We start from the raw sequence: 20,160 nt of genomic DNA on the forward strand, positions 1-20,160 counted from the left end.
TCTGGACTACCAGAAAGCCACACACAGCAAGAGAGAGGAGCTTACAATTGAGGTATTTAGGAAGAAAAATGAATAGACCATCTTTTGTATAATGAAGGAACCATGTAAGTTTTGGACTGAAAAATTAAGTCTACCTAGAATTCAAGGAATCAGATTTGTTTTCCACTTCTGGTCACATGTTCCTGTCACTCCTGCTGTCATCCAGTGCATGACAGGTCAATTTAGCTCAGATAAATGGCAGAAAAATAACCCAGTGAAGAAAAACTATTTGTTCTGCTCTTCTCATGAGTTAAATCAGCAAGGTGACAGTGAAAGGAAAGGACTGTGCAGTGAAATGAGGAGAAGGATACCAAAACCTCTCCTTTCAGACAGCAGCAAGCTATGATGCAACTTTGCTGTCTGTGAAACATAACCTAAGGAAAGCTTAGTTTATGGCTAAGCTCTCCAAGGGATGCTCCCAAACAGACTTCCTCTTATGCAGGCATTATGCCACAGTTCAATAAGTCTGAGGCCCTCAATGCAACTTTCTGAAAGGATCACAGTGAGCTTAGGTAAGTGGAAAAAAACCAAAACAAACAAACAGACAAAAAACAACAACGACAAAACCAAACCAAAACCAAACCAAACAAACAAACAACAAATTCTAACTTGAAAAAGAGAGAGAGAGAAGGAGAAAATCCACATTTTCATTTCTTGGAAGAGGAAAAAAGGGTCTAAAAGCCTACGAGGTTCAGCGTATGTCTAGATGTCTTCTGTGAATGGCAAATGGTGTACTTGTATAGGAAGACTGGTGAGTAGAAAAGACTTTTTTTGCTAAAGGGTGTTTTATCCAGGTGATCAGCTAAAGTTAGTACATGTCTGAACTGAGAGAGAACTTCTTGCTTATGAAAACAAGCCAACCAGAAATGCCTGGCCCATTGAGAATATATTCAGAGTTTGGCAAAGTGCTCAGTGAACAACCACACAGACACAGAGTTCTTAAGCTTTCTGAGAAAGCCCTCAGGGAACTTAAAGCAATGCTAAATGAACATCATCAGAGAGCTGAACATGATTGTCCTCCAGAAAATCAGCTCCAAGACTGGCATAATTCTGATGCCCAGATAGCAGCCACCATGCTGAACCAACTGGAAAAAAAGACTAGAAGAAGGGGAACAAAAACTGAATAAATGGTGGTTGGTGCCACTCTCACTACAAGAAAGCAGAAAAAGCACCCTAATTGTGGAAATAACAACAGAAGCAGCCAAAAAAAGCTATTAAAGTATCACTTCAAGATGAAACTGATAGAACGAAAAGTGAGCTCATAGCCATTCAGGGGATGAGTGGTGCAGCACCTCCTGGATCAAAGCCTTGATCCAAATACTATCAAATGCAACAGAAAAACAGTATATGCAATAAGCCTGTTTAGGGTCTGCTTTAATAAGCTTTCTCAATAAGGTAATAGCCTTGTTAAAAAGGTAATACACCTCAAGTTTTACGGTACAATATAAATCAGACTTTGTTTATTCCACTGAACAATAAAACTAGTAGAAACAATCTTTTATGACCACATTTATTACACACTGGTAAATGTTAGATGTGAAACTGATAAAAAAAAAAAAAGGAGATTACACGCACACACAAAAAAAAATTAAACCCCTTTATTTCCTTTTATTCCTTTGGTTCATTGGTCTTGTTCATTAACAACATACCTCATGACTGAGCTCAAGCTGATTATCAAGAAATCAAGTGATATATGTTAGAAATCAACAAACCACTCCTTTTCTCTATGTAAAGGTTTTCTTGCCATTCAAATTGCTTCAGGTTTTCCAGTGACTTCATACAAGAAATTATACCTGAAATTTTCCCCTCTTTTAGACATATCTCAACTACTCTGAGGAGTTAATGGATATAAGCTGGAACATGGGTAAATCCGGCTAGATACAAAAAAAAACCCCACACACAAAAAAACCCAAAAAACACAAACAAACAAACAAAACCCAAACAGACAAAAAATCACCATGAGGATTATCAAAGACTGGAACAAACATCCAGAGAAGCTGTGGAATGGTCACGCTTGAAGATATTTGAAAAGTGCATGGTCAAGACCCTCAGTAAGCTGACCTAGGATGGTCATATTGCAAGCAAGGTGTTGGACTAGATGGCCTCCAATGGTCCCTTCCAACTTAAACCATTCTGCAAATTATTTTTATTTTTCTCCTTCCTTTCTTTAAAACTCAGTGATCAGGCTGAACTCAGAGAGGTCTTTGTTCTTCAGTTAAGGGCCAGTATACATCCTGCACATGGAGAGCACCAGAGACTGGCAGTCTTATCCACTGCTGTAGTGCTCCTGCTGATGGAGCAACAGTCTTAGAAGTGGGTCCACACAGGCAAAGAAACCAACAGACCAGGGAGTGAAGCCTCAAACAGTGCTTAGAGTACATGAGGCTGTAAGATTAAAACTAGCAGGACTGACTGCACTAACCAAAATAGAGTCAAAGGTCTTGAAACTTCTCCTTTGACTTCTGAATGAGTTCTACTTTAAGTGTTTCTTTAAGTGGGTTGGCAGTGTCCTGGCACTGACAACTTTTAGCAACTGCAAACTTCTTGACCTTCTTTCTGCCCCAGTCCCACCACACAGAGTTGTAGGTGGAATTTTGTACATTCTTCCAATTTCTGTGGCATTGCCTTCTGCTGCTGCATGAACTGCATTTGTCTAGTGTTTAACAATTGCTGTTAAAGAGATATAAACTAAAAACTAACAGAAGAAAGCAGAGGCGCTCTTGTTCCCTTGAATTTAAACCCTAGGATATATAGATACACAGAATTGTTTATCCAGATCATTCAGAAAGGGTATATTTTGGTGCCATAACTGGATATGGTTTTTCAGAATTCGTCATCTTTTGGTTCATCCATCAAAGGCAGAATGCCTTTACTTTCCAAGTAAAAAACACCCAAAGCCAATATGTTTCATGCATCAAATACTGGCTGTATGTTTGAGCAACAACCAACTGAAGTCACTTCACTTGAATGCTGATTCAGTTAACCTGTATGCTTCAGGACCAGGAAAATGAGATTTTAGATAGAGTGCGCCTCATTTTCAGCCCTAAAATGTATTGTAGTATTACATGTCCATGACTTCGCTTGTAACCTCCAACATTAGGAATTACAATACAAATGTTGCAAACCTCTCCCACTTGCTTTCAGGTGCTATTGTATTTTTTTTATTGCATATAGAAGTACTCCATGGGATATGAGTGGCACTATTTCTTACCAGTTTCAGAGAAAGCTGAATTTCAGCAAAAGCAGAAATCAGCTGAATTCTAATTTCAGTCACTTTCACATCTAACATGCTATAGGTATAGTACCCTAATAAGCAAGGGAAAAAAATACACGATAAACCATTTCTATTAAAGGTGAAATCTAGAAGATAAAGGTAACGCCTAAGAACACATGAATCAATCCTAATGCTTTAAAACATTTATATTTTTGTTTTCAAGGCTGCCTCATCACCACAGTTATCCACTTCATTCCACTTTTTACACTTCGAGATCCATGCTACCCATAACATTGGTCATCTGAGAGGCTGATAGATCACCGTACTTCATTGAACGCATAGCCTAAATCATCACATCTGAGTGATGAAGAAAAATGGATCAGACAATGCAGAGATGTTTATTCTTTTTGGTAATTATTCAAAAAGAAGGCAGAAAGTGCAGGGCATGGTAGGGAGGCTGAAGCTCCTTCCCTCCAACAACACCCAGTTTGGCATACTTTCCAGGTCAAAAGAAAGTAGGCAGCAGGCAGCTCCACCATGTAAATGGCAAGCTGCCTCTGGCACTAGTTAGGGAACCCATATACCTGAGAAGGAACCATACCTACAGGCAGAGCAGTAGTCAAACATGTATCAGCGTGTATGTGTTTTGGAGGTGGAGGTCAGGGAGCTTCCCAGAGCAACATTAGGGTAAGAGTGTGAGCTGGGTCAAAAGCTTCAGCTGATATATGGAACCATTAATCAAGACGAGCTCTTCCTTAAAGGACATGAAATTGCTCACATTTTCTGTGATTTAAAGACGGAAGAACAACAGGGCTCTTTGGCTTCACTGCATCTTGCAGAGAAGCCATCTCTCCAAGGATGTTGTTGGGGAGGGGGGCAGAGAGAGAGTCAAAGAAAACCTCAGGTCTACCCTGAGCTAAGGGGCAGGGATAGGAAGAGCACACTGAACCAAAGCTGTTGTTTTCCTCACCTAGCAGCTGACTGCCTGGCAGGGAGGGAGGCTGAGAGAGGGGGAGATTTACATTCCTGAAGCTGAAGCAAGCAAACAAAGCACTCTGTTGAAAAGCCCTACATTCTTCAGCAGGCACTGGTTTGGCTGGACTTCTATTAATAGCACTGTGTTTATTCTTGCACAGTGAATACATTAAGCCGATTTTAAATGCTGTGAGCTCATCAACTCACACAAGAGAGAAGACCATTTCATCCAGTTTGCAGGAGAGAAAACTTTATCCAACAAAGCATCAATATTTAACATCATCTGTATAAACCTCCTATTAGTTGCAGTCTACCCATCAGATAAGATATCACCCTGAATGCCACTCTCTGGTCTCAGTTGCAATGTTGACATTTTCTAAACATTAAGTTTGCCTGAAGAGATAAAATTCCAGCAGTCACAACCAGTTGCAAGAACTAGCCCTGCTCTAGAGTTGTAACTGGATTTTAAAAACACAGCTCTGTCCCTCAGAAGGCATCTCAGCTGGGTTGAAACCCCCCGTGCTTTTGTCACATCTTTGGCATCATGCACCATTAGGTGTTCAGTCAGTCCCACACACTGGCTCAGCTCAATGAAGAAGCATAAGCTGGACATTTCCAACCTGAAATCACTGCTATATTTCTTCAGCCAAGTTAGTGGGCTGCATGGCTGAAGCTGTAGTACTAAGGGGCACAAGCATGCTTCGATGAATTTCAGAGTGTAAGTAACACAAGCATCCCCATCCAAAAGCTTAGTGGAAGTATAAATAGTCAGAAGTTGGCAATCTTGCCTGAGTCTGAGTTAGCTTTTTGCAGGTAAGCAAGAAACCAGCACTCAAGTAGCTGTAGAGCAGTTACGTGCCAGGAAGTGCTACCACTCTTGAGAAATTATTTCAGCCTAGTTTAACAAGTATCAGTCTAAAGGACTTGTATAGCAAGAAGCTGAAGGTTAAACTTTGGCCTAAGTTACTCTGGTCTAAACGTAAACCTAGCACCCACCAGATCATTCTGATTCACACAGAGTACCCGAGGTGAGATGAAAAGCTTCAATGGATGAGGAGTCAATTTACCACAACAATCATGACCTGTAATACCATATGCAGTCCGTATATATTCAAATCTACCCTGTGCCCAATGGAAAGAAGGAAACATTTTTTATAATTATAAAAGAGGAAAGGAAAAAGGTTGATGCAGAAAAGGAGGCCAGAGAGTTGGCTGAAACAAGCAGTTCTGTATTTCTTTGACAAACTGGAGCTACTATATGTGACCACGTGTGTCTACCCTGTGTCTAATGGAAAGAAGGAACATTTTTTATAATTATAAAAGAGGAAAGGAAAAAGGTTGATGCAGAAAAGGAGGCCAGAGAGTTGGCTGAAACAAGCAGTTCTGTATTTCTTTGACAAACTGGAGCTACTATCTGTGTGCACAGCTGAAGGAACCTCCTCCTCCTGGCAAGGGAAATATCCTGGTGGCACAGAGCCTTTGCAACACCTACAGAGAACATCTCCTCTATTAAAAATAGCCTGGCTGAAGCATCTCGCCACTCCGGTGACTCCCAGGTAGATGAACACCTTCACAAATATGATTTGCAGCGGTAGTGCCTACAGAGGCTTCAGAACTGATGTTCCCCTGCTGGCTGAATCATAGAACCACTTTGGTTGGAAGAGACCCTCAGGATCAGAGTCCAAACATAACCTAACTCTAGCACTAAACCGTGTCCCTAAGAACCTCAATTGCCTTTTAAACACCTCCAGGGACGGTGACTCAAACACTTCCCTGGGCAGCCTGATCCAATGCCTGATAACCCTTTTGGTGAAGAATTTTTTCATAATATCCAATCTAAACCTCCCCTGGCGCAACTTGAGGCCATTTCCTCTCATCCTATCACTTGCTACTTTTGAGAAGAGACCAACCCCCTCCATGCTACAACCTCCTTTCAGGTAGTTGTAGCCAGTGATAAGTTCTCCCCTCAGCCTCCTTTTCTCCAGGCTAAACAGCCCCAGTTCCCTCAGCTGCTCCTCAAACTTGTGCTTCAGGCCCCTCACCAGCTTCATTGCCCTCCTCTGCACTCTCTCCAGCAGCTCAATGTCCTTCTTATAATGAGGGGGCCAAAACTGAACACAGTATTCAAGGTGTGGCCTCACCAGCACCGAGTACAGTGGCACAGTCACTTCCCTAGTCCTACTGGCCACACTATTTCTGATACAAGCCAAGATGCTGTTGGCTTTTTTGGCCACCTGGGCACACTCTTGGCTCATATTCAGCCATCTGTCAATCAACACCCCCAGATCCCTCTCTGCCAGGCAGCTTTCCAGCCAGTCTTCCCCAAGCCTGTAGTGCTCCCTGGGCACTGTTTTTGTGACCCAAGTGGAGGACCTGGCACTTGGTCTTGTTAAACCTCGTACAATTGGCCTCAGCCCAACAATCCGGACAGTCCAGATCCCTCTGTACGGCCTTCCTATCCTCCAGCAGATCACCACTCTGCCCAATTTTATGTCATCTGGAAACCACTCATGACTGGCCACCAACTGGATTTGGCTCCATCCACCACAACATTTTGGGCCAGTCAATGTAAGGGAATTAACTACATAATTCTCCAGGTACCACCTAAACACATCTTTCCCAAGCAATACCAAGCTAGTGGTTTCATGGTCATCTATTTTATATTTGTGTGTTGGTTTGGGTTTTAATGGCGGAAGAGGTGTATAGATGTACTAAAGTTTTAGAAAGGATAGTGTCAGGCATGCTGCAGTAGAAGAGAAAACTTGCATTCACTAACTAGTGGGTAAACTGTTCCTTTCTTAAGACTGCAGTAAATAAGACATCAGCCATGACATGCAACCTCCAAGGTGACTTCTCTACAGCACCCTAGTGTAGAAATCCTCCTGCTGGCACCAGCCAGAGGATGAGAGGTCACAGAGTTGTCAGCTCAGGAACAACAAACACAGCTGCATCCTGCATCTAGCCCCGCGCTGGCTCACAGAAAGGCTGGAAGAGCCCACAAACAGCACAGGCATGCGCTGAGGATGTGTCATTTCCACCTCCTGCACCACCTGACCCTGTTGCACCACAGCAGGGACCCGAGCAGTGACACTGCCAGCCCCACGGTTAACTCCTGCCAGGCTGGACAAAGAGCTATGCACCTTGTTCCAGTGCAATGGCAAGAGCAGTGCCCAGTATAGCTATCTCAGACCACGCTGCGCCTCGGAAACCCAAAAGAGTTATCTCCAATGCCTCACATTCTAACCACTTGCTGAGGGAGGACCACGTTAGGTACAGACGTGGATTCAAGGAAGCATTTGCCAGAGGGAATGCAAGCTGCCTTCAGGTAGAAGAGGACCAAAACCAGAATGGTATGTTGCGGCACCAACCTTCTCTGCAATATCAGATGAAATGTTGCAGGTGTTGCTTGGAGTCTGCACTCTCTTGCACTGCTTGTTTTCACTGTGCAAAGCCCAGGAGTTTGCAAAATCGTAACTGTTTCCCACAAGGGTCCCTGTGAACGAGAAAGAGGAGAAGCACATGGCTCTTTTAGGGGTTTGAGCAACGAGTCATCATCATTAGCTACTATCTGTGTGACATTCTACTAAAAGCTGGTTTTAAAAACTGTCATATCAAATGAATTTCTATTCCAAATAGATTGACTGTGGAAAAGCCACTTTGAGTGAACTGGGCTGACTCCTGCAGAGGATCTCCCTGGATAGACTAAAGCCTGAAGAAGGCAGGTCTCAGCACTTCTCACATCTGCATGCACATGATAGGAGTTATTTTCTGGTCAGCTATAATCTACAGAAGCCTAAGCATGCCTTCACATTTTCCTAATATTTAGAAGTTTTCAATAAAACATGAGACATTAAAGGGGCAAACAAAATGAAGGTGCTCTCCCTAACCAATGAAAGTATTAGCATTCCTGATCCCAGCTGGCCTTGATTTTCTCTTTCTATCTGAAACTAAATCTTGTTTGCAAAGAAACTTAACATACATCATAATTGCTTGGGCCCATGTTCTTACTGTGTAAGTGGTCCTGAAATATGCTCCTCTGCCTTATTACAGGCAGCTCCTGGCCCACACCTGCCAAGATTTCCACCCCTTTTGAATAAAAGCAAAACTGAAGGAGTCAAACTGCATGTCACTTCCTTGGAGATGCAAGCAGCATGTCTGTTTCTCTTGCTCCGTGCTTTTGAGAAGGGGGATCCTCCCAGAATGAGAATGTCCCCTCTTCCTCCTTTTGCCTCCCATGGCCTGGCTGATTAGAGGACTACTTCCATTTCCTTCTGTGGATACCTGCTACAAAACAGTTCATTTCATGACTCTCAGTCCTGTAACTTTACTTTTAAGACCCTATTGTGTTGCATGTGAGAATATAAATTGCCACTGTTAGCGCATTCCCAAGACCTTATGCAGAAAATATGTTGAAATATGACTCTGACTGTATCTGAAAAACAAAATAAATGCTTACTAAATATACCTATGTAATATTTTTTTATTTTATATTTTTATAATATATCATTATATTCATGAATATACAACAAAAATGTCATCAAGATACCTGCTGTACATTAAGTTCAAACACACGAATATACTGAACACTAAAACTTTTCCAAAACTAAAAGTTAGTAATATAAACTACACCAAGAATGCTAAGGGAGATGTAATTAAGCCAGTAGACTTTAGTAGACTTTGTTTTGTAAACTAGATATTTGGGGCTTATAAATGTAGCATACATTAGGCCCACAGCCAATGTCAAAGGAGGAGGAACTCCAAGGAAAGATGGCAGGCAAAAGGTGGTAAACGGCATGAAATTTTCATCTAGAGAGCCAGGACTGAGCACAGGAAAAGAAAAACACAGCAACAAGAATGCAACCCTTTAGTTTTCCAGAGATTGTAAAGATTAGAGTAAAAATCAAATCTAGGCTGAGGAGAAGCAAAGTGTCAAATTAAATACATTCCTTTTTATTTGCACCAATGTAGTCTTACGGTTATAAAATAAGAGATGAACTCCACTCTGAAGCAGTGTTCCTTGGGCTCTGAATGCACATCTATGTTGAGTTTCCCACTGGTGGGTATCACCAGATCCTCATTTACCCACAAGTTAAGATTTGAAGGTTGGGACAACTGTTGGCCCTGAAATACTGGTCACCTGTTTTTTTTGTATCTCCCCCTCCGTTAGATTTTATTTTTCTGTGGTGCTTGTAAATTTGTACCTCTTATGTAGTTATTTTATGCAACATTTGTATTATACTATTTTAACTCTGCTGTATTCTATGATTAATACTTTCATAGAATAGTTTAGGTTGGAAGTCGCCTTCAAAGGTCATCTAGCCAAACCCCTCTGCAATGAGGGGGGACATCTTCAACTAGATCAGGTTGCTCATAGACCTGTCCAGCCTGGCCTTGAATGTTTCCAGGGATGGGGCATCTACCACCTCTCTGGGCAACCTGTGCCAGTGTTTCACCAACCTCATTGTAAAAAATTTCTTCCTCATGCCTAGCCTAAATCTCCCCTCTTTTAGCTTAAAGCCATTACTCCTTGTCCTGTCATAACATGCCCTTCTAAAAAGTAATTTCTTTTCAAAATAATAATTTCAAAGTTTTGTGGGTTTTGTTTGGGTTTTTTTGTTGTTGTTTTGGTTTGGTTTTGCAACCTGATCTTCAAACTCTCTTGCTTCCAGTGCCTGTCTGTATATTAGCAGACTATTCCACAGGCACAAATGATTTCCCAACATGTTGCCAGAGCACTTCTTCCTTTGTGTGAAGTCCTGGGGCCCTTAAACTAACCTCCAAGCTGTTCGGAACAGCCAATAATTGATGCATTTGAGTTTGGTCAATATCTTAAGGTCCTGCTTCAGATAAACCTCCTCAACATAAAACAGTAAAAATCTAGGATAATAATGAATTAAGAGAGATCAATTGACAGTGTTTTTTTCCCGTGATTTGTCCAGTGTAGCCTTAAGTGACATATGGCAACAGTTAAAGGGCTGGAGAGGCACTCTGACTTCAAAATGAGAGCACTAAGAAAGTTTGCATGCACATTTGTAGCCCGCTTACCCCAGAAGTTTTGTCCTCAACACTAAACAACACAGTCACTAAAGATGCACAGTATTTCAGTGATTATCATTAGTTATTACTTCCCCTAACACAAATCCAGTAGAACCTGTATTTTCAGAGTACCTGTATTTTCCTTGAACGAGCAGCTTTACAATCACACATTAAGATGCACTCCATACTCCTGGAAAGGTGAAAAGCAGTTGGACATGGAAGTTTCACTGAATATCAGAAGAGCTCTAATGTGAAATTATGAAGTGGCTCTGGGGCCACTGAGCTGCTTAACAGATTTGGGTCTTGGGAATATGTTATTTCTGCAGAGGGTGACTTTGGAGAGGGCTCTTCAATCCGTACTCTGTGCTACATGCCCTATCAACCTGTGTGGCGATTCTCAAATACTTTATCTGTTTGATGAGGCTTCAGGAGGAAAAGCAGTGAGGAAGAACTGTCCCCTATACATCTGACTGCTCCAGACAGAGGGAAGAGTGCTCACCACCATTGCTGCCTTTCACCCAACACCTCCATTTTCTTCTGCTGAAGGACATGAAGGGTAGGAAAGGCAGTAGAAGGGACAACACAACAAAAACAGCCTAAAGAATCCTAGGATTTCTTATGTGCACAGGTGATAGTATTAACGGAGCAGCTAGGCAGCTCTGTTGCCTACACTAGCATTGCACATCCACCATGCAGCACAACTGCTCTCCTCTCCTACCATCCTTTTTGGCAACCTGATTCTTTGTTTAAAAGGCCTTTTGGCTTAGCTGAGCAGTCTTTCCCCCAGCTAGTGAGAGGATCTTAATTTTATTTCAGCCTGTCCCAAATAATGATTTATTCCTGCCACAGCAGCTGAGGTATAAACGTCTTGCAAGTCTCTCTCTCTGCCTTTCCCTGTCCTTTCCCTGAGCATTCACAATGCACAATCTCCTCACTCACACAGATTCACAGTGGAGTTTTGTTTCACTTCTATTCCTTCCATGTTTGTTTATCCTTCTTTGTCTAAGCAGCCAAGTTCCTGGAGAAACAATTTCCACCCAGAGCTCATCAGACACTTACATCCAGAAACTCTCCATACAGCCCGGGTGGGATTTTTTCCTAAAGCACTTGTTTTGCCTAAGTCTTGCAGGAAGTGTGCTGAAAACAGATGTTGTCACAAAACGTGATGAAAACAAAGCTGGATCCAAGACAAGTGCTTGAAGAACCAGTGCCTGATGCAGGTTGTAGTATGGACTGGTACGAGCATGTGAACTGGCTGCTCAATAGTCAAGACCCCCAGGCAGCTCTAGTTTGCACGCAGCCTCTTTTTAGGATACAAGATGGGCTCAGGAAGTAGCTGTTAAAGCACAAACCAAATCTCACGTTCTCCCCACATCCCAAAAACGTCCCCTGCTAAGGTCTTCCAGAAGAAGGCCACACACAAAGCACCTGAGCAGCAGGTTGGGCCTCCAGGGCTGTTCTGTTGGACTTTAGTGCTCTAATTGCTGCACTCATGTCTCTGTCCCTTTGGAGAGAATTAAAAAAAGAAAAAAAACACACACACCACACAAACCACATAACACACTGACATGTCTTGGGCAAGACTTCCCCCTTCCCTTTTTTTGATCAGAACAGTTGCTTTCACTTATCCAGTTTTCAGATAGATGATGTTCACTCTCAACAGGAGGGGAAAAAAAAAAAAAAAAAAAAAAAAATCAGTGTCCACTATGACATCTGGGTCTCAAAATCACCAGTTCCTTTTGAAATCTGAAACTGGTATGCTGCTTGCTTACTTTGAGACTGATGGTCAGGCAAGGCAAATTGTTCACAATAACCACCTCATGTTTAAGGCACATGAGTGGGAGGCAGGAACCCTGACCTCCCTCTCTGGACCTCCTGCAGATTTTCCGTATGGCCATAGGTCCAGCAGGTTAACTGTCCCAGGGTCTATTAACTCATCTGTAAAATATACACAAGAATTTGTGCAAGACACTACAACACTGTGAGCAGAAGTGTGTAAACTTTCATACATTGGTTATTTACCAAGTAATGGGTGGGTTGTTTTGTTTTGGTGTGTTTTGTTTTGTTTTCACATGGTTTAGCTTGTTTTAGTACATGACTCTATACGAGCAAAACTATCTGTAAGCTTGATCTATAGTTTAGACAAAATAAATGATATAAAATATTTAAGTAATTGCCTATAAAGTCTTTCCTACCCTCTCTGCTTCAATGAATATTAAATTAATAATATTAAACACAAGGGAGGGAAAGATTTATCTCCAGAACTCCACAGCCCAGTGATGAAGGCAGTCTCCTCACAACAAAAATGTATAACTTTGATTCCAAACTCTAAATAAAACAGAGTGGGTTATGAATGCAGGCTTCTCGTATCTCAGACAAATACCATATAATGAAGACAGGTACAAAACAAGTCTCACAGAATGGCTACAAAGGACAGGAATGGCAAGAAAAAGCAGAGGAGAAATTAACTCCTTCATTAAGATGCAGGGGAAAAAACAAACACAAACAGAAAACCCTGAAATGCTTCTGCGAACTTTCTTATTTTATTTTATTAATAGTCATGCTTAAAGCCCAAAGGGCAGCTGACTTGTTTTAACTGCCATATCCAACAAACAAGTAACCACATACAATGTATTCAATCTTGTTTGTCAGTCTTAACAGGACATGAGCACTTCTCTGCAGGATGAACTAGTTTAGTAACCAACTATGTCAATGAGAGTGAAACAGCACCCCATCCTCTGTCTGAACGGAAGTGTGTCTGCAACTCTGAAACCTACTGGGGAGACTATTGTTTTGGGGCTTTGGGTTGTTTTTTTGTTTTGGTTTTTGGAGGTCCAAGAGCTACTAAGACCACTACTTTCAAAGCTGTGTCCTACCAGTACTATGCTCATTTGCTAGGGTATCATAGCTTGAAATCACATCACTTACACCTCCAGGACCTCAGTAACTGAGCATCAAAAGTGTGTACAGCAGCAATGTGTATTATCCTCTCATCAGACTATCACTTCTCAGTTTACACACCAAAACACAGTTAGGAGTCATAAGAGAACTATGGTAATAGCACATGATTGGATAGATTATAGAACATGAGTATGAATATATCAAGAGAAAAGAAAAACAATTATGCACTGTTTACTAAGTTTAAACACCCTTTACTTCATGTCTCCTTTGTTTACTTGCTGTAAGTGACAATGTCCAATAACACAGCAGGTGCTTCACCTTAAGATTGTGCTTCACCTCAGATCGCTAAGTCATTACAGCAAGCTCACATCCTGAGTTTGGCTGACTTTTATGAGATCTAATCAGGCTAAAAGGAGAGCAAATAAAAATGGCAGTGGGAAAAAAAAAAAAGTGTAAACTGCTTCATAGGCCACCAACAGGCTGCCTAGATCTTTCATTTAAAGAATATTACCTCCCCCAGCTGCTTGTTTTGCCCCTTGTGTAGAAGTTAGCTTCAGCAGGTTTGTTTTGTATGTTTGTTTGTTTTTAAACTCTGAATTAATCAAAAGCTGATTTTACTTGGATAAAGTTAAGAAGAGCTCATATGAACCACCCCACCAGCAGAGCTGGACAGAAGACAACCAACCTGTAGGCATAGTGATATCCGTCACTGATACAACAAATGCAAACATAATTAATTCTGATTCCTTCTGAACTAGTTAAAATGAAATGTCTATTGTATCAAAGTAAAAAAAATTGCAGAATTGCTGAGATACAGTTCTATTAATCAGGCTTTTAGCTGTGCTTTTAGCACAGATCTGTATGTCCATGCAGGTTACAGAAGTCAGGGGCTTCATTGTACCATAAGAGCTACACATGTTCTCTGCCACATTCTCTATTATTTTTCTGCTCTTCCAAGCAGTGATCTTGTCATTACATTCAGAAATCTGTGATTGTGAAAGCACTCTTTTTTTTTTTCCTTAAAGAGGAAAGGTAAAATCTCGGGCATGTTAAACAACTACAGAATGAAACAAGTTTAAACATGAGCAGCAGAAAGGAATCCTCTATATTGGAGCAGTGCAAGGCAATATGGTCTCCTTTTTTGCTCCTGCTTTCTGTAATAGCCTCACTCATATTTATTGTCTCGAGAAAAACATGTGAACTTCAGACCTCAACACATTCAGACATCAAGGTATCCAAGCCCCACCAAGCAATTGTGAGCCAAGTTTGTTTCTTATTATTTACATTGCTGAAGGGCTGATCAATCATTTTAAGATACTATGAAATCATTTTTTTTTCTGTATATTGAAACTATGCTTATGTATTCCAAGCATCAGTAAGACACATCTCTGGAGCACTGCCAGGCTTTTCTCCAAGCTGCTTTGTTTACCTTTCTATTTTTTATGTCATTTATTTTTAATACACACTTTACATTATTGATTTAATAAATTAATGTATTAACTAACTTTACTCTAAACCTTTCCTCTTCAGATAAGTGCTAAGAATTAAAAAACACTCTGAAATACCACAAATCAAGATTGGTCCTTCAAAGTCATATTCAGTGCTTTTCCAAAGCTCTTAGTCTTCCCCCACACTGGTAGACTTTCCATAAAAGTGAATAGAGAAGCAAAAGCAGTCTCATCTCTCCCTTGCATTAGGAGTTGCTGTGATATAAGGCACACCTCCAACCCAGCAGCCCATATAGACAGGGAAATGTCATTAACTGCAACCACTTTAGAGAACAGAATCCCATGTCAAATCCAAGTACAAACCTGTCAGCAACAGTGCCCAGGATTTAATATTCTGCTATTGCAACACTATCTATTCTTACTCCCACTTGTCTAACTTGCGAAAAATCAGAAGTTGAATCAGTGAGTATTCCTCATACCTTTTTGACTGGGTCTTCTCCTAGTCAGCCTCTCCACACACTATATTGCACATTTTTTAGCCTGTAGCTTTATCTTTGTAAAATAATTCAAGATTCGAGGTTTTCAAAAGTGTTGAATTCAGACTTCTGGGCTTTGCTCAGAAATGAAATGTGAGAGCAATTCCCTTTTAGGAGAAAGGGAGCCGAAAGAACCGAGTCAGAAAGCTTTTCAGCACATCAAGATGAGACACCTGACAGGTTTGGTGGAAACGTTTTGCTGGATCAGCAAAATATTTGTTGAATCACCCATCAGGAAAGGTAGGCAAAGTGTACACTAAGATACAATTAGTTGTAGTCTTACCTTCCTGAGTTCTGAAGTCATCTTCAGCAAATTTATTAAAGTTGCCACACAACCCACAGGTCTTATTATAGTGCTTTTCTTGAAGGAGTATCTGAATATTCCCACTGATATCAATCTTCACCACAAAGCCAAGCTCATCGCTGAATATTTTATAATAGCCTGCCTCCTTCTCTATAAAAATGCCATTGGAAGCAAAAGGTATGGAAACCCTATGAAGAAAGATGAGAATTTCTCAAAATATGACACAAAAAATATCGGGGGTTTTCTGTTGGAATACTTGTCATTCCCACAGGTACCTTTTGTCTTCCTGCATCACACTTCCATCTAAAGAGAAGTGAAGGTTGAAATATTCTCCAAGATACACAGAGAAACCAATTTTTTCCCCATCCTTGTAGTCACCTGAAGAGATGAAACATAAGAAAATATTGTTAGTTCTGAGGCTCAGGAGAACAACTTGTCAGTACACATAACAGGGTTGGGAGTATACAATCTAACATTTTTCGAGAGCCATCCATCTATTTTATCCTATAGTTGTTTAATGTGAAATGCACAGATAGTCCCAGGATAAGGGCTGGCATCAACTACTGGTAGGCGCATGATCTGGCACTGGCTGTGGACTCACGTTCCCCCTATTACTCTCTCTAGACAGTGAATTCTCCATTCTACCACCCACACTGGAGGTGATTCCACAGGAGATGTGCTCAAAGATCTGCCCTGCTCTTTCCCTTCCTAGTTTCCTCCCAAGAACAACCCATAGCTCATTGGCAAGAGAAAGGGGTTGAACTGATGGAAGAACTGAGCCTGGATATCTTTGTTCTTGGTAAGCCCTTTAACCTTCTCAACTGGTCTTTAAGGAGTGGATGCTAATAATGGCTATTCAACTAGGGGGCTACTCACTCTGAATTTTTCAAAAGGAGTAGTACAGAGATGAAGACCACTTTCTTAGACTCTGACAGAGAAGAGGGTGTGGGGGGGTACAGACATAGTCCTTTCTCTGCTTTTGCCCATTGTCCAGTTATGACTTTACAGCAGGTCCTTGTACAATGCACCACCTACTCTGGGCCTCCTGCTCTGAGGTAGTCAGCTTTGCCCAGACCTATACGCTTTACTCAGCAATGCAGATTGCACTTCACAGACAAGTATCCAAAACAGAAACAAACCCACGCACATATACTGAGATAGTAATAAAAAAAAAAATAGATTATGATATGCTTACATGCCGAACAAAGAAATAAAGCCCCAACTCATGGCATTTTTTTAAGACTTATTTGACCACATAAAATACTTCAGTCAATTCGTATTTCACATCTGCTGGCATATTCTTCTACATACAAAAAAAGTTGTACTGAGTTGAGGAAGAAAATTATTTAAATTGATATGTGTTTCCTTTTCAGAGTGATGGCAGCAGTTTACTTCAATTTATTTACAGTCAGTAAAAAGTCATCTTAAACTATTATTACTAATACAGAACAGTTATTAGTTAATATATGAATATCTGCCAAAAGAGTTCGGTATGAAAGTAACATATGGCTTTGGTTCCTCATATCTTCTGTTGCCCATCTCCAAGAATGATGCTGCAGAGACTCATGCTAGTTCAAAGGCCTTTTGTCATGTAGGATGGGATTTTTCTTACTGTGAGCATTTAGCATGCAGGTAAAATTAGTTCTACATGCTCATGCAGTTCCTATTCCTGTACTCAGCTTTAAGAGCCACATTCTCCTAGAGAATTCAAAATTAAAAATGGTCTCCCTTTCCCTTTTTGGAAGAGCCAGTAAGAAAATCTCCATTTCTTGTCAGTTTAGTTATACATGAGCTATATTACCAGGGGATAACAGAAGCCAAAGTGACAGAATTTCCTCAGAAATAATCCTGTTTTCAGAAGAAAGACTAAGATCCGTTTATTCAGTGGTCCCTCCTATCTGACAAAGGGCAATACTATTTGTCTTTTCTTCTCAGTGACAGAACCAAACACAAGGGCAACACTACATCCCTAGAATATTTTGCATTTGTTACTTTTTGGTTTCTTGCTCAGACTCACCTAAGAGTGTGAAGGAGCGCTTGTGACAGTCCCCAGCAAGGAGGTAACTGCAGTCCCCAGCAAAATTGTAGAAAGAATCATCAAAAGTTTTGATGTGATCATTCCCAAAAAAGCTGCAACGGGAAACTGATAACTCCTGAAGTAAAGAACCCGATGATCCTGGATATCAAAACACAATGTAACTTGCAATGTAAAACATTCATTTTGTAGTTCAGGAATTTTTCTGATGCAATTTATTGCCATTGATCACTATATGTCCTAAACCTTTAGCTCTAGCTTCTAGGCAGACTGTATGTCTGGCATCAGAGTCTATAGGATCAAGCACAGGTTTAGGTGTTGGTTGTGTGTTGTGGTTTTTTATTATTATTAATTTTTTTTTATTATTATATGCATTAGTGAAATAGCTTTTTCTGTTTATTTCTACTGGCCCAAACCTTGCATGGATAATTTCAGTCCTGATCCTTTAAGGAATGCCATGCATTCATTCATTCTTCACAGAAAGGGTTGTCAGGCATTGGAACACAGTGCCCAGGGAAGTGGTTGAGTCACCATCCCTGAAGGCGTTTAAAAGGCATTTAGATGAGGTTCTTAGGGACATGGTTAATTGCCAGAGTTAGGTTAATGGCTGGACTCTATGATCTTGAGAGTCTCTTCCAATCAGAATGATTTTATAATTCTATGATGCTACAAACTGTGCCTGCCTGTAATCCCATTAAAATCAATAAGGCAGTAGCAAAGCCCCATAGTTTGTTCATTCAAGCACCACCAAATTCACATAGTCTTTGTGACTCAACACAGTGCAAAGTAAAGAGCCAAAAGGAGAAGCTCTAACAATATCACCAGCATGATGAGAATATTGCCTGTCCCGGAATTACAGGATTAGATGGACAAAAAGAGGAAAAAAAAAAAAATCTTACAGAAGAAACTCTGAAAACTTATTCTAGTTCTTAGACACCAGAAAATAAACACATTTCCATACCTGATATTACAGCGGCCAGCAGTAGGTTTGTTAGCAGCACTGCCAAGAAGAGCATCTGTCAAAAAAAAACCAAGAGAGAGATAAACACATTCTCAGTTTGGGGTGTTTAGTCTGTTTCACATAACTCACCATTTTCTACCCATTCTTTATGAAGTTATTTCTGAAGTTCTACAACATTTCAGAAAGCTGTAATCCATGCAGACTTTCACAGTAATTCTGTTACCTACCCATGCTTCCTTAAAGTAGGTAATCTAGGAGATTAACTATTCTTTCTTCCTATTTTCACTTCTCATTGCAGGGAAATGTGGGCTACCTCCACAGGAACTGCAATCCCACATAAACACATATCTTAATTTATCTAAGTGAATACACTGCACACACAAAGCCCTTCAACACACAGCGTTATTTATCAGACAACCTGACATGAAGAAGCACACCAGAATAGATCAGCCAACTTGGTCCCAATAAAAGTCACCTCTGTTGTGCAAGATTTGCATCCTGCTCAAACATCCACGAAAGGAACAGGACTGGCCGGCAGACCATTATAATCACAGGCTTATAATTCACTGGTTTCAGTGATTTCAGAGTGATAATATGCTTGAGATAAGGGGCAAGTAGTAAAGGGAGGAAACTGCAGAGATTAGGGACCCAGGGTGAAAACTTCCATTCACCAAAATTAGTTTTAGTGTTGCCTCCTGCTTTCTGACATAAAACTGTTACTTCTACAAGATAGCTAAGAAGTGGCAACTGCATGGGAATGAGACTACAAAATAATGGTAAAGAAAACAATAGGCATTATTCTCAGATTACACACTTGCTAGTGTATTTTTAATGCATGCACTGCGTTATTGTGACCGAATCAGATATTGCTTTTGTTTGTTAACCCTTCAGCTTTACAAAGCAAGCAAATTAAAAAGGATATAAAGCCCTACTCTTCATTCCCTGCCATCTCCTAGTCAGTTCTAAGCTGCAGACTTGAAGTTTCTCCCAATTCTAATAGAGCAGGCGCCACTAACAAACAATAATATGATCAGTGAGATCTGCCAGTATATACTCCTCTATAATTTTATCACTTGTTTATTTAGAAATGAATGTACCTTCTCGTGTGTGAGATTCCTCTTGCACACGAACAAGAAGCTCCTCCAGTTGCCACCTGTAGTCTACAACACCATTGTTCCCATGTTCCTTCACAGGACAGGACTGGAATGGCTTTGGTCTGAAATTTCTTGTTTTTGTAAAAGCCAGGAACTCTTGTTCATTTAAAAGGAAAAATAAAGACCAAACGTCACATCCGGTTGATTCTCAAGACAATAGATTAAATTGCTATCGTGTAAATCAGTAGCCATAATTGTCAGAAAGTTACAATGAAGGGAAATAGTTTCTAAAACTTACATGACAGATAAGTCTTTGAAATACATTTTGCATGTGCATGGTGACAAATCTCACTGGCTGAGCCAATAGGCAGCATATTTGTTTGAAAGACTATTGTTAATGAGAAATAGTAGGATGCTCTATGCCTCAAAGACCAGAGACTATTTTTTTCCTGCAAACAACTGTTTTAAAGAAGAAAGAAAAAAAATTCAGCAGTAGCAGAGATATATTTTTCTTCTCCAGGTACAAATACATCTGAATTTTGCCACATTCTATTAGATCAAAACATTCAGCCCTTGAATTTGCAAATGTCTGTAGATACATCCTCTGGTAATGGGTT

General features: G+C 40.6%; 1 protein-coding gene across 1 annotated transcript in view; it reads right to left on the bottom strand.

The window, feature by feature from the left end:
- VWF (von Willebrand factor) overlaps positions 1 to 19,666 on the bottom strand; it is a 145,114-nt gene extending 125,448 nt beyond the window's left edge. The window contains exons 1-6 of the mRNA XM_065656516.1: positions 19,547 to 19,666; positions 18,450 to 18,504; positions 17,471 to 17,629; positions 15,729 to 15,831; positions 15,433 to 15,641; positions 7,597 to 7,721 (exon numbers count right to left, since the gene is read on the bottom strand). Coding sequence (XP_065512588.1) covers positions 7,597 to 7,721; positions 15,433 to 15,641; positions 15,729 to 15,831; positions 17,471 to 17,629; positions 18,450 to 18,504 — 651 coding nt within the window. The 5' untranslated portion in view covers positions 19,547 to 19,666. The remainder of the gene's footprint in view (positions 1 to 7,596; positions 7,722 to 15,432; positions 15,642 to 15,728; positions 15,832 to 17,470; positions 17,630 to 18,449; positions 18,505 to 19,546) is intronic.
- Positions 19,667 to 20,160: the final 494 nt, after the last annotated feature.

The sequence above is a fragment of the Caloenas nicobarica genome, chromosome 1 (genome assembly GCF_036013445.1).
Source record: "Caloenas nicobarica isolate bCalNic1 chromosome 1, bCalNic1.hap1, whole genome shotgun sequence".
Taxonomy (NCBI): Eukaryota; Metazoa; Chordata; class Aves; order Columbiformes; family Columbidae; genus Caloenas; species Caloenas nicobarica.